Below are 15,052 nucleotides of genomic sequence, written 5' to 3'. Positions count from 1 at the left end.
TATAACTCAAAAAAGAAACCGACACATCCAAAATTATAGTTGGAAAATTCAACATTCCTTTCTCAATAATCCACAGAAAAAGTAGGCTAAAATTCAGTAAGGATGTAGAAAGCCTGAACAATACAATTTAACCAACTTAACCTAATTGACATTTATAGAATACTGTACCCCAAAATAGCAAAATCATATTCTTTTTAAGAGCACACAGGCTGTTCACCAAGATGGACCATATTCTGGGCCATAGATCAAACCTTAACAAATTTAACACTCACAAAATATGTTGTCTGAGCACAAAGGGATTAAACTAGAAATCAGTAACAAAAAATCTCCAAGTATTTAAAAATTAAAGAACACATTTTTTAATACCCATGAGTCAAAGAGCAAGTCACAAGAGAAATTAGAACTTTAATTGAATGCAAATAAAACATAACATTTCAAAACTAGTGGGAAGTAGCTAAAGCAGTACCTACAGGGAAATTTATAGCATGATATTACTATATTAGAAAAGAAGCAAGTTTCAAATCAATGGCCTAAAGCCCACTTTAAGAAACTAGAAAGAGAAGACCAAATTAAGCTCATCGCAAACAAGGAACTAATAAAAAGAGAAATATATGAAATTGAGAAAAAAAATTAAATCCATTAGACTAAGAGTTCATTCTTTGAAAAGAGCAGTAAAATAGGTATCTAGCCAGACTAACAAAGAAAGAAAGAGAAAAACCCAACAGATAAATAATACTAGGAATTAAGAAGGGGGTATTACCATAGATCCTGAAGACATTAAAAGGATAAGGAAATTGTTATTTGGGCTGCTATAGCAAAATACCATATACTAGGTAGCTTACAAACAATAGAAATTTACTTCTCGTGGAGGCTAGGAAGTCTAAGATCAAGGTACCAGATTTGGTATCTGATGACAGTCCACTTTCTGATTCATAGAGAGTGCCCTCTCACTGTGTCCTCACATGGTAGAAGGGCTAGGGTGCCCTGTGGGGTCTCTTTTATAAAGCAACTAATCCCATTCATAAGGACTCCACGCTCATGACCTAATCACTTCCCAAAGACCTTACCTCCTAATTACCATCACCTTTGGGGGTTAGGATTTCAACATATAAATGGGGGAGGAGGGAGACATAAACATTCAGACTGATATAAATCAATTTACAAAAATTAATTTTATGTCTGTATAGTATCAATAAAAAATTTTACAACAGAGCCCAGCCAGGTGTGGCTTAGTGGTTGAGCGTCGACCTAGGATCCAGGCAACAGGGGTTCAATTTCCAGTCAGGGCACATGCTTGGGTTGTGGGCTCGACCCCCAGTCGGGGGCGTGCAGGAGGCAGCCGATCAATGATTCTCATCACTGATGTTTCTATCTCTCCCTCTCCCTCTCCTTTCCTCTCTCTGAAATCAATAAAGATATATTTTTTTTAATTTACAACAGAAAAAATAGAATAGGCAAAAATCAATAGTAATAATAAACTGTCAAATATATAATAAAACTGACACAGAGTGCTAGTAGCAGGAAAAATTCCACACCCAATGACCTAGCAAGCCTACTCCTAGGTACTTACTCAAAAAAAAAAAAAAAAAGCTAAGTCTACCCAAAAAACAAAACAAAAACCTGCCCATGAATGTTTTTGTTTTGGGGAACTTAATTCACAAATGCCAAAAACTGGAAACAACCCAAATATCCAAGTGGTAAATTGATGAACAAACGTGGTACAATGGAATATACCTGACATATGCAACTAAATGGATGAATCTCAAATGTATTATGCTAAAGTTACATATTGTATGATTCCATTTGTTAAGACATTCTGGAAAAGCCAAGCCTACACTAAAAGAAAACAGATCAGTAAATGACTGCTAGGGACCAGAGGTGGAGGGAAGGTATCGACTACAAAAGGGCATGAGGGACTTCTTTGGAAAGTTCATATGATTGTCTGACTCCAATATCCTCTTTCCAAGCTGGTAATTTAACTGAAATAGATAGCAGTTTTGTAGCAACATTCATAACTGACACTGAAGGACTATGAATAGGAAGATTTAAATCTTTTATATGGCCAAACATCCACTACATAGATCATCAATGAACTCCTCCAAGTCAAATTGTAATGAGGGGATTTTCAGGCTCTCTCAAAAAAAATTAATGTCTACCCAAGGATCAATCAAGGTTTCAAGCACTGTCCTTTGAAAAGCCAGAAAAATTCTGCATGAAAAATTTAACATTTTAGCAACATTTTTGGACAAATGTCTTGGAAAAGACAATAATTCAGTACCTTTGCTCTAATGTATTTGCGTTTCATTGCAGCTGACAAGACTTCTTTTAGAATTACTGCCTGTGTCTTACCATTGATGCACGCCATGTGCTCAAATAGGTACCATTGCTCTCTTTACTGAAGCAGCAAAACCATATGTTACCAAGAATCTCAGGAGCACCATCAGCAGTGTAGAGTACCAAATTTTGCTAAGCAAAAAAACTTTTCATTATTACCAAGATGTCAATTTCCAGTTTCCAAAAGAAGGCTGCACAACATAGGAATTTTATGATGATGCTAATGTGCAAGTAATGATTAAAATCAGATGCTGGCTGCCCTGAGAAGCAATAGTATTTTTGTTGAATGTTAAAGGAAAGTCAATCACTGCTAATTCTTCTATGTATTCTGGCTGAATATGAAGAAATGTCAGCAATTCTAATGCAGATAATCATCTGACAGAGGAACTGCTTCCATTTTCTTTCTCTGCTCTAAAACAAACCAGCTTAGTGATTTCCAAGATTCCCAGTTTCACAAGTCTCTTCAATTGTATATGGCTTCTGTAGCTGGGTAGTACAATAAGCAAATGCATAGAATGCTTCAAGATAAAACTCTGTCAAATACAGCTTCCAACCTTTTCAATTTAAGCTATATTCTTAATGGAAAAAACCCTACTTTTCCAATGGCTGGTAAGGCCTGATGGAACTTCAACCCATATGTGGGGATAAATATAAAACACAAGAAACCTAAGCTATAACAGACTTTCTTTTCATATTTTCAAACTAAACTATGTAAAATTCAGTTGCCTATAATTGTAATGGCAAGACATCTTTAATTTTTAATAGAAATTTAATTCAGATATCTACTTAACTAGCAGCAATAATGATTATATATTACCTGACCATGTACTATAGCATCCCATGCCACACTCTACTTTTACTTGGCATGAAAGATACTTTAACTTATTTTGACAAATACAAAAATTATTTTGTTAAATTGGCTTTTTCCAATAAAGAAAAATATCAAATATCTGGTTTAAAAATCTCTAATTTAGATATATTAATTCAGGAACACCTGAAGACTAGCTGAACAGAAGTCCTATAACTAAGGGTATACAGAAGAGGTCACGCAGAGAAAAACATGAAGAGAAATGAGCTGAGGATAGACCCTTAGGAAACAGGAGGGCAGATAAAGAGGAGGAGCTCATGAAGGAGCTATAAGGATACAGTCAGAAAGGCAAATAATTAAAAGATAAGGCAGCAGAAATGACCATATTTGGACTTGGGGCAATGAGAATGGTTCAGGAGGGCAGACAAGAGATAAAAAGGAGTTAAAGAAGATACACTAACATACCCATTTCTCTCCTAATCCTACTTTTTGGGGTCCTAATAAGGACCCGAATTTCCATGGCATTATAGTTCCATAGTTCTCCATGGTATTATAAGATTAGAAAACAAAAATCCTACACTGAGGAAAAACTTAACATAGCAGCACTATGTTAAAAAACATAGACTTTAAAATAGGGGCTCGCCCAGCCGGGCGTGGCTCAGCGGTTGAGCATCGACCTAGGATCCAGGCGATCAGGGTTCGATTCCTGGTCAGGGCACATGCCCGGGTTTCGGGCTGCAGCCGATCAATGACTCTCTCATCATTGATGTTTCTATCTCTCTCCCTCTCCTTTCCTCTCTCTGAAATCAATAAAGATATATTTTAAATAAATAAATAAAATAAATAAAATTAAATAAAATAAAAAAAATAGGGGCTAATCAAAAATTGTCAGGAATATATGTTATAAAATAGTATGAATGTTAAATTTACATAGAAACTTAAGACCTCTGGTAGTCTATACAGGAAAAGTAGACAATTAAAGCTAATTGTATCTTGCTTTAAGCAATAAGAATTTCTGAAAAGCTACTTATATAAAGAAAAGTTATTTATAAATTTTTTGAAAATTATATCAGCATAAACCTTACCAAATTAAGAACTACTTTAAAGGTATCCTAAGGTAAATTTAAAAATTTGACAAAGTAAATTTTAAATGTTTGGACTGTGTTTTAAATATAGATCTACTTTAATACTTACTGACAAGTTATATGAAAAGTTACCCAATGTATCACATGGCCATAAAGCACAATAGCACTACTATAAAGCTTATTATAGCACCAGAAGCTATTAAAAACTATATACATCATCTCTGATAATTCTAAAATTATGAGGTTGATTTTATGCCTAGTTCAAAAAGAAAATTTCAGAATTCATAGAGTAACATTATATAGCTTGCCTGTTAAGTGATGAATCTGGAATTTGAAACTACTGTGGCTCCAAAGCTTAAACTCTCAACCACTATTCCCTAAACAATCCTTGATTAATCTTCCTTAACTAATCTGTTTCCCCATATCAGAACAAAGTACAAGGTGGCATCTAATAAATATCCTTGAATCACCACAATGAAAATCTGCAAAGTTCATACAGAGTCCAAGAGAAAAATAACTCCAAAAACTGTCAGTGATGAAAACAAACACTGCTTCATAATTATGAGCTTAGCATACATTTCTTAAATTTTGTATATTATTTGGGAAATATGAAAAATACTCAAAAAACACTTTAATCTTAATACTTTATACTGAAACTAAACTAGAAACAGACTTGCTAAAAGATTTTGAACAGGCTTCATCAAACATCTGAAACATTCTAAAACAGGTCAAATAGTTTCTTATAGTCTTTTTCTTTGTTGGTTATCCTTCACTGTACCCTACAGCCTTCCCCTTCTCTGAAAATGTTAAGGTGGCACTTAACTATCCATTGCTACAGATTTGTACAGCAGTTCTAGAGGACCACTAAACCATTAGCTATAGACACAAACCTTTAATTATGTACTGTATGTCACTAAAAATTGGATAAATGGATTTCACATTTGTAAAAAGATAATGAGATTTTTAATTTTACCATTGAAAATTCCCCATGAATCTCTCTGCCATCACTATGAATTCCTTGGAAATTAATAATTAAAACCTATTTTCAATATGGAAAGCTAATTAGAAACTATTTAGTGGTTTGAATTCCAAAAGAAATTATGTTAACTAGTATTTTAGCAAGCAGGGAGGAACCAAGTATCTACTAGAAGATAATGCCTCATGTAGAGAAAATTTTCATACAGGAGTTTAGGAAAATCAGGTAGAGCAAGAAAAAAATACTTTGGACTTCTTTTGTATATTAACTATGACAATAAATTTACCCCAAAATATTCATTTAATTACTAGGATGGGTTTCCCATTCTTTTAAATTTTATCTGCAGACAAAAACAATTCTCACAATGTTAAGGGAGAGGTAAAATGGATTACCTTAAAACAGTTTAGAAATGCTGAGCAAGAATACTTTAAAAACTAAAGGTTATAGTAAAAACAATTAAAAAAACAATTTTCTAAAGAAAAACAAAACAAAACATACATACTTCTAAGTAACCTTATTGCTTAAAAAACTCAGAATGTCTAATTACTGGCCATTGTTTATCCCCTAATACCTTCTCTGAGACAGGTAGGCTGCTGGACTCCTCTATGGTTCTTGGCTGCTTTACAGAATCACATCCAAACATCCTATTTTTAAGAAAATGAAGCTGAACATCAGGCACATGCTGCTGCTGAGCCCCCTGAGGGGCCGTGGAGATGGGCCCACCATGCAGATTTTGAGTCATGCTAGCTGAAACACTGAGCAAAGGCTCCATGTTAGCACCTCTTTGAGAGACCTGAGGAGGAACTACAACACCTGGAAGGCTGACATACTGAGAGCTCTCTGGCTGACTCAACAAAGCTTCAGACATGATTTTATGCTCATTCCCAGGAGGAAGTACAAGTGTATCACTGGTAACATTTTCTAAATGCTTTCTATCCACTGTCCCAGAATGAAGAATTGTGGGTTGTTGGAGCAAAGTTTCCATTCTCTGTGATTTTTCAATAGATGCTTGAAGGGAACATGGGTTCAATCGTGGAACACTGGTTTGTATTATTGAAGGCTGCCCAAGCTGCTGAAATACTTGCTGAATTGGATGCTGGAGAAGACTTGCTCTTCCAGAAGTCTGTGTCACCATAATTGGTACATTGACTTTATAAAGGTGACCTTAAAAAGGAGAAATCAAAACTGTAGGAACAACAGGATTCTAATTTCCTTTAAAATAAAATCTCATGTACAACAGGCTAGGGAGAAATATATCAATAGTGGTTATCTGTATGAGTTTTTCTTTTATTCTTCAGATATTTTTTATTTTCTAGAATAAATATGCATTACTCATTTTCAAACATTATGTTTTGCTGCCCGGCTGGGCGTGGCTCAGCGGTTGAGCATCGACCTAGGATCCAGGTGATCGGGGTTCGATTCCCGGTCAGGGCACATGCCTGGGTTGCGGGTTAGCCGATCAATGACTCTCTCATCATTGATGATTCTATCTCTCTCTCTCCCTCTCCTTTCCTCTCTCTGAAATCAATAAAGATATATTAAAAAAAAGTTCAAAATTTAAATAAATAAATAAATAAATGTTTTGCTTTAACTCTAGCCTTTTCCCACTATTGCTTATATGGCACATTTTGAGATACATATAGGCCACCAATATTTGCTCGATAAACCTCTCCCATTGTTTGATAAATTACAGTGTTACCAAACCAAATTTGGGGTTTCAACAAACATAATCATGGAGCATATATTTCATCTATTTAAGATGTAAGATACCATATAACAACTGTATGACAAGACTATCCAAAAAGTTTAATAATTTCAAAAGTTATCAAATTTTCCCCCTTTCCTTTAAAATAAAACTAAAACAATGAAATTTCTTTTTTGAGCATTGTGTTAGGTACTTTGCTTAAACCTTGCAACAACCCAAATAGATATAATTCTTTTTCAAATTAAGAAAAAGTACTCTAAAAAGCAAAGGTTGGTTGGTTGACTGATCTCTAAACATTTTGAATATTCTTTCTGTTATGCCATGCGATCTCCAATAAGAAAGGAGACGAAGGCTCATCAAACTAATCTTTAGTTTTTCTTGATTAGAGCTAGCAGAGACACAGATATGTTTTTCGGTTTTTTTAATCCTCACCTGAGGATATGCTTACTGATTTGAGAGGTGGGGAGAGATAGAGAGAGAGCTAGAAATCAACCAGTTGCCTTCCAGTCAGACCTGGGATCAAACCCACAACCTATGTGTGTGCCCTGACCAGGAATTGAACCCACAACCTGTTTGGTGTACAGGATGATGCTCCAACCAATTGAGCCATCCAGCTGGGGCCAGATATGTTATTTTGTATTTATCAAAATTTAGATAACTGATCTGAATTAGAGAAAACATATATAAAGTATCTTATACAATGTTGGGAAAGAGAATTGAGAATGAAATACAGGACAGGCCTAGTACAGTGTATTTCATAGAATTGTCTCCGTAACAATAATAACCACCATTTATCATTACATTTAAAGTAAGGTTTATTAAAAGTTCTTATAACTTCTGGTATGAAGTTTTTTATCATCAATATTAACATCCAGAAGTCAATACCAACGCTAAAAACCAAACCTTTTTAGACTATCCTCTTACCAGATGCAGTCTGTAGCGTCACACCTGCTGGTACATGAATAGGATAACCAGGAAAAGTAAAGTTTGCACTGGAGTTGGAGGTGCTCTAGATATGAGAAATTTATATTAGAAAGTTAGAAAAAGGCTTTACTTGTATCTACTACACAAAAGCAAAAAATGACCAAAATACTCCACTTAAATAAAAAGGAATAACTATGCCGTGGCACAATTCTGGGGAGGAAAAAAAATCAGAAAAAGTACCATAATAAAATTATCTATTTAGAATTCACCAAGTATAAAACATTATACAGTGTATTAAAACTCCATACAATGTAACTTGAGAAATTTTATAATGCTGTATGTACAGCCTTGGCAGATGCTAACAAATGCTTTGGAAGATCGAAAAAGTTGGTAAGAAAATGTTAATTCTGGAACTCCTGAGTTTTTGCAACATCTATATTATAGATATATTCTTGTCTCCCCATCCTTTACCACATCCTTTCTTATTCACCTGGAGAATTAGGAATTACATACATGCCCAGCCTTCTGCTACCATTCACTAAAAGTGAGTATCTTTTAAAATATATCTTAAATAAGCTACATACCAGTTCTGCTGTGGTAAAACTGGGAAGAGTTCTACCAGCAGGAATAACTAACGATGCTGCATAGAAAACAAAATAATTATACAATTCATTAGAATTTACCAAATGAATAAAATTCCTACATATAGCTTATTTTTAAAAACTGGTTTGCATCACTAACATGTTTGACCATGGTAAATTCTAAACCTCCTGATCCCAAGAGAGGAAAAGTATTTAACTATAGTTTTTCCAACAACTTTAAAGACTTTACAACTAACCTACTTTAAATACCAAGAGAAATTTTTCATTGTAATAAAGTATACTGTATTATAGAAATCCGTAACAAATACCTAGACTGTCTTTAGTAAGTTAGTGTAGCACTAAATCTCCATTACAACATTTCACAGGGGAGAAAAGATAATATTTGTTAAAGTGCATATTTCCAAAAGACTATATACTGTTGAACAAAAATACATAACCCAACATAAATCATACTAAATTCTATAGGTTCAAATGAATGAATTTCAATTCACTCATTTTATAAAAAATTATTTACAGTACTTCAACCAAGTAAGGCAACCACAGCTACACAGTTGTAGAAATAAGTGAATAAGAACATGTCTACTGAAGTCTTTGCATAAAACAGGTATGACTGCTTAGAAAAACGTAAGAGCAAATTTTTGGGAGAACAACAACTCAGCCTATATTAAAGTTGCAATCTCATATCTTTCCTTTATTATCTACCAATTTTCTATGCTAACTATCCCTTCATTTATAGTATATCTACAAGGTTGGCCAAATGATTGTAAATGGAATCATTTTAAAAATCAGTCTAAAAAACAAACAGTAACTCAGTTGATCAATGTAACCTTAAACTTTACCTCAAAGTTCATTTTACCTAGCTGAACATGACTGTTAGACTATCATTTTGCCTTTTCTTTAATAAAACAAGAATGTTTGGCATGTTCATGCGGCAACATAGGTATTAAATGTAATGTTTATAATGGCCTTTTTCACATACTACATTAAGGAAAATTGTCCCAAAGATCTGTTTCTGACACTAGAATGGCTCCATCATATACAACAAACAGCTCAGAAGAGCAAATATTTTTTAAACCATTCTTCCCACATTAAGACAACAGAAGTGAGGCTACACAGATTGATGGTTAATGAAGCACAAAATTATTTTTATCCTCTGTTCATCTATGGTTTCGCTTATTAACAGGCATTCTTTTAGAAAGGCTAAATTAGGAAGAATTGCAGTGGCAGGAACACAATGGTATTAGTCTTAATTAGCTGAAGTGAGCAAAGCTTAAGCTGGTACAGTTTAAGCCATAGCCTGAGAGGAAACAAAAATCTGTTAACACACTGTCTGAGGCAATTAAATGAATTTCTTGAGGAAAAATAGCAACAATGCTCCTCTTTCAAAGACCTTGCAATAAATCTTAAAGGGTAATTCTCTATACTTACATAAATCAAACAGAGCTGTAAGAGTTTTAAGAGTTTCTTTACAGCCATCAGAATAAAAGCATAAACAGAATTTTATAGAAAACTTTCATGCAGCTTCTACTTAAGTCTGACACTAAATTTACAAGTTACATGCATCATTTATATACATTCACAAATTTATATATATATTTATGCTCCTGAAACACACTTTAAAATATTCAAGATGGTTTCAATAACCAATTAACAGAAGCTGATATAAACTGCCCTACAAATACACTAGCTGACTACATGTCCCAATTTACCCACGACAGTCCTACTTTACTCCTGTTATTCTGAGGTTATGACCAGGTTTTTGCGTGGACTTAAGTTTTCAACTCCTTGGGGTAAATACCCAAGGAACGTGAGTGCTGAAATTTATATAACAGTATGTTTACTTCCTAAAAAAAAATGCCACCAAACTCTCTTCAAAAGTGGCTGTGTCACTTTGCAGCCCCCTCAGCAATGAATGCACGTTCCTGTTGCTCCACATCTTCATCAGCATTTGGTGGTGTTAGTGTTATGGATTTTGACCATTCTAATAGGTATGTAGAAGTATCCTATTGCTTTAATTTCTATTTCCCTGATGATGTATGATGTGGAACATCTTTTTATATGCTTATTTTCTGTCTATATATCTTCTTTGGTGAATTGTCTGTTAAGGCTTGTGGCTCATTTTTTAAATTGGGTGTTTTCCTATTGCTGAATTTTAAGAGTTCTTTGGGTATTTTGGATAACAGTTCCCTATCAGACATGTCTTTTGCAAACATTTTCTCCCAATCTGTGGCATGTTTTTTCATTCTCTTGATACTGTTTTTTGCAAAGCTGGTTTTAATTTTAATGACGTTCAGCTTATGAATTATTTCTTTCATGGATTATGCCTTCGATGTTGTATCTAAAAAGTCATTGCCTCCTCAAGGTCATCTATGTTTTCTCCTACGTTATGTTCTAGGATTTTTATAGTTTTCAGTTTACATTTAGGTCCATGATCTACAGCTTCGAGGAAAGCAAATTGATAATATTTGTTTGGCAATGATAAAATTCAAGTTTTCAAGAAAAAAATCAGAAATTTGGAAACTTTATTTCCACCACAGTGGGCTTGATAGCTTTCTAACACTTTTCTGATAAGATATGTGGTCATACTAATGAACATGACTTTTTATCTTATTTAACAAACAATGTGTCAACTGCATAACTCAGTGACCCAATATTTTCAGAATAACCTACATATGTTACAAAATTACACATGGGTTAAAGATTCATTCAAAGTGCAAGATACACCAGTGAACTTTAACATCACAAAAAGTCCACTGATATGGTTTCAGACTCCACCTTGCACTACCTCTCAGAAACTACCACTTGTTGAGTTTTAGTGTAATATTAAATTATCTGAAAGTGCTATTAAAATACTCCTTTTCCAATTATCTATCTGTGGGAGGCTAGATTTTCTTCATATACTTTAGCCAAAACCACATAGCACAACAGATTGAGTCTAAAAATAGATGTGAGAATCCAGCTGTCTTTTATTGAGCCAGACATTAACAAAATTTGCAGAAAAGTAATACAATGCCACTCTTCTCACTAAATATTTTTGGTTCTGGAAAACAGTTTAATAAATATATTTCAACTCCTTTTAACAAATATATGTTAGTATATAGTCATTTTTTAAATTAATAAACCAACAATTTTAAAATTTCTCAGCTATTATTTCTAATATGGTAAGTAGATACATAAAACCCACATAAAAGAATACTCTTTGAGCCCTGGCCAGGTGGCTCAGTTGGTTGGAGCGGCAACCCATACACCAAAAAGGATGCAGGTTTGAACCCTGGTCAGATTGATGTTTCTCATATCAATGTCTCTCTCTCTCTCTCTCCCCCCCTCCCTTTCTCTCTAGAATCAATAAACATATCCTAGGGTAAGGATTAAAAAAAAAAAAAGCTCTTGAAGTCCTCAATTTTTAAGAGTGTAAAGGAGTCCTAAGACCCTCCTCAAAAAAGTTGGCAAGCGAAGATACAAGAAATTATTAAATAAATGGATAATACAGTCAAAAACTGTAATAGGCCAAACAAGTTTTAAGAGTGGAACAGACAAAAGCAAAGACTTATTCTATTGTAGATTTAAACTGAACTTGTTATCAAGAGATATAAAGGTTGTAGAAGTTAGTTTATTTTAATCAAGCTTTTAAAGGAGACAATGGAAAGATATAATTAAGAAGTACATCAATTTTATGAGGCAATTTGCTTTTAAAATCTTATTTTCGGGTGCCTAAAAATGAAGAGGAATAGGAATATGGCCCCAAAATGCATTTTTAAAGGATATATATACTTCCTCTTAAACTACTTCATTATAAATGATGTAGAAGAGAGTGAGAAAAACTGCCTTGTTTAAATGTAATTGTTTCTATTATTCTGACTTCTAAGATAGAAAAATAAAAGTGCTGAGTGAAAGCCAACTAGATATATGTTACAAGACTACTTTGTGGTTTAAATCACTGGAAATATTACCATCTTGTGGCAAAGTCAAGTATTGCAATATTGAATGACAACCTGAGAAGTGTTGACTATGTTTTTGATAAAAGACAAAGTATTTTACTCCTCTCACACTTGCCATCCTCCAAACCACTCCTAAGTAAACATCTCTAAAGTTCTTTAATAAAGAAAAAATTCAAAAGAATGTTACTTAAATAGAGAAATAAAGGGATGTCCTAATAAAATAGGAAAGTTAAAAACAAAAACAGAGCCAAAAATCCAACACTGATGGAAAATGTTTCAATGTGTCAACTGAGTAATTAAAAATGCCAGGACTAATTCTTATAGAGCAGAGTTATACTTTATAAGCATAACATTAGATAAAAGCTGTGTTTGGAAATTCAATATTCATTGTTAACTTATTTCATTTTTATAAGTTATAATTGCTGTCACACTTAAGTTCTCTCATTTTGTAATAAATGAGATACTAGCCTCCTTACTATTTTTCTCTTCACCTTGGCCCATGTGATTTTCATGTGAATGTTTCTAAGCATGCAATGAACAATCTAGTTATTTCTGAAAATCTAGTCCAAAATCTACCCTCACCTCTTACAAACATTCATCTACTGAATTTCAGCTAAACTCTATAAAAAATACAGAGTTAACAAGAATATGGAGATTATCCAGGCTACCTTACTGTTCTGGACATATACAATGATGGCTGGAAACACACACACATATATTAGGGAATCAGAGGAGAAAAGAAGGAATAAAGGCTGAAAAGATGTAACAGTATAGTTTTATCTCTAATTAGCTAGTCTTTTCCAGTTTAAATTGATAGACATAACATAGACAAATATTTCTCTTAAAAGCAGAGGTCTAGATTCACTAAGTCCAAGAATAAAGATTAAATACATATGGTCAATTTCCAGCCATCACTGTATGTATCCAAAAGAGTGAGGTAGCCTGAATAATCTCCATTTTCTTGTTAATGCTCCATTTTGCTTCCAATACAATAATAGATGTATAATGTATACAGAAACCAAGACACGAAGAGAAAGAATGCACAAGTATGCAAGCACTCATCTTTCCCTCTGCTTCTCTGGCAAAGGTGGCTAGATCACTCCTTCACTAGACCTAACCAAATTCTCTGAAATAACTGCTTACTCCCTACAGCCGCAAACTATATAACTTGTACCTCTGAAGTAAGGCTTCATCACCTTTGCAGACTTTAATATTTTAAAAAACTAGTTGAATAACCTATTTGTCGATAGTTATATGGGGTATCTGTGTTCACTTAACAGTAATGATTTTGAGGTCTGAGCCCTCTCACCTTAAGAATATTACCCTAATTCAAAACCACCACCAAATGAGAACCTGTTCTGAAGATCCAAATGGTACTAATTTACTAACTCTATCCAACCTGTTGATGATTGCAACGTTTGGTGCAAGCTGTGTGGCAACTGAAGGGTGAACAGAGGTGAGCGGACACTATTTCTGAAGAAGTCTTCAGTTGCTTTAGACTGCAAAATCTTTGTTTCCCAGAGCTGCAGATTAAAAAAAAATGCTTGTTTTTAAAAAAATAAAATATTATTTTTTACTTTTTAAAAATTAAACTGTCAGCTGATGGCACAATAAATGGATAAGTATTAAACTAAAATTAAGGGGTTAGAACTATGATTTATCAGTTTTATAAACTGAAACACAACACAGAGAAACTTGTATTGACAAACCTGCTTTAAGTCTTTTAAGACTTGTTCCTCTATACCTTCTTCAGCAAATAGATCCCGCACTCCTTCAATCACATCTTCAATTACAGATCTGTAGAGTTTAGGCTACACAAAAGCAATTGTTAGTCTTAAATTCTCAAGTTTGAATGTATTCAGCCTTAAAAGACATGCAGTGTACACTCTCTAATCTTATAGTTTAAAGAAAAAACACCATGTGAATTTTAACTAAATGCATCCTACTTCCAGTATGTATAGTCTTAGTTTTCCATAAATTACGTTACCTTCAGACCTATAGCCTCAGCCTATCTGTAAAGCTGAATTACAAGACTACAATAAAATATGAGATGATAATCTCATCAAGATATATGGTTACTATTATGTAACTTGGCTTTTGTTTCAGTACTTAATCTCCCCACTCCTTTTAAAAAGGGAAATTAATATAAGGCAGATGGAAATGAACCTGCTTTTAATTTACCTTTTTCTCAAAGAGTCCAAAGGAGCTTTTTTAAAATTCACTATATTATTTCCACAAATGTAAATAAATTCCAAGCCATAAGATTGGGACAAGCTCTTACAGTAGAGTAACCAAAGCTTGTCCCACTTCCAATATACACATAGTCCCCAAAAATATTTTGAACCAGTGTCAAGCAAAAATACAACTGCACTTAAATGGACTGCCTAACAGAAACCAAGAAATGAAAGAAACTTACCCTTCCGCAATCTGCGTATTGCAGAGACAAAGCAACATCCTAAAATCCTTCCTAATAAAAACATGCCATGACAGTAATATTAAGATTTCCACCCAGATTAAACACTGATCATTATCAATAAAAAAACAGCCCTGTGAAACAAACTTGGCCCTACAGTCTGTGTAAACTGCGCTCCACTCTCACCCCCATGCAAAATGCCAACGCTAACTGTAGTAACAACACTGACCTAGTGAAAGCTCCTCCAACAAGGAATGGCAGAACAGG

At 33.9% G+C, this 15,052-nt stretch overlaps 1 protein-coding gene across 1 annotated transcript in view; it reads right to left on the bottom strand.

Moving 5' to 3' along the window:
• LOC308566027 (stonin-1) overlaps positions 1 to 15,052 on the bottom strand; it is a gene marked incomplete at its 3' end in the record, with an annotated part of 84,441 nt that overhangs the window by 10,547 nt on the left and 58,842 nt on the right. The window contains exons 4-8 of the mRNA XM_081155903.1: positions 14,082 to 14,183; positions 13,772 to 13,895; positions 8,417 to 8,472; positions 7,833 to 7,917; positions 5,775 to 6,367 (exon numbers count right to left, since the gene is read on the bottom strand). Of these exons, the coding sequence (XP_081012029.1) occupies positions 5,775 to 6,367; positions 7,833 to 7,917; positions 8,417 to 8,472; positions 13,772 to 13,895; positions 14,082 to 14,183 (960 nt within the window). The remainder of the gene's footprint in view (positions 1 to 5,774; positions 6,368 to 7,832; positions 7,918 to 8,416; positions 8,473 to 13,771; positions 13,896 to 14,081; positions 14,184 to 15,052) is intronic.

Source organism: Miniopterus schreibersii, assembly GCF_964146895.1.
Source record: "Miniopterus schreibersii genome assembly, chromosome: 13".
NCBI classification, from domain to species: Eukaryota; Metazoa; Chordata; class Mammalia; order Chiroptera; family Miniopteridae; genus Miniopterus; species Miniopterus schreibersii.
The sequence above is the reverse complement of the archived record's forward strand: the minus strand, read 5'-3'. Positions and strand labels throughout refer to the sequence as shown.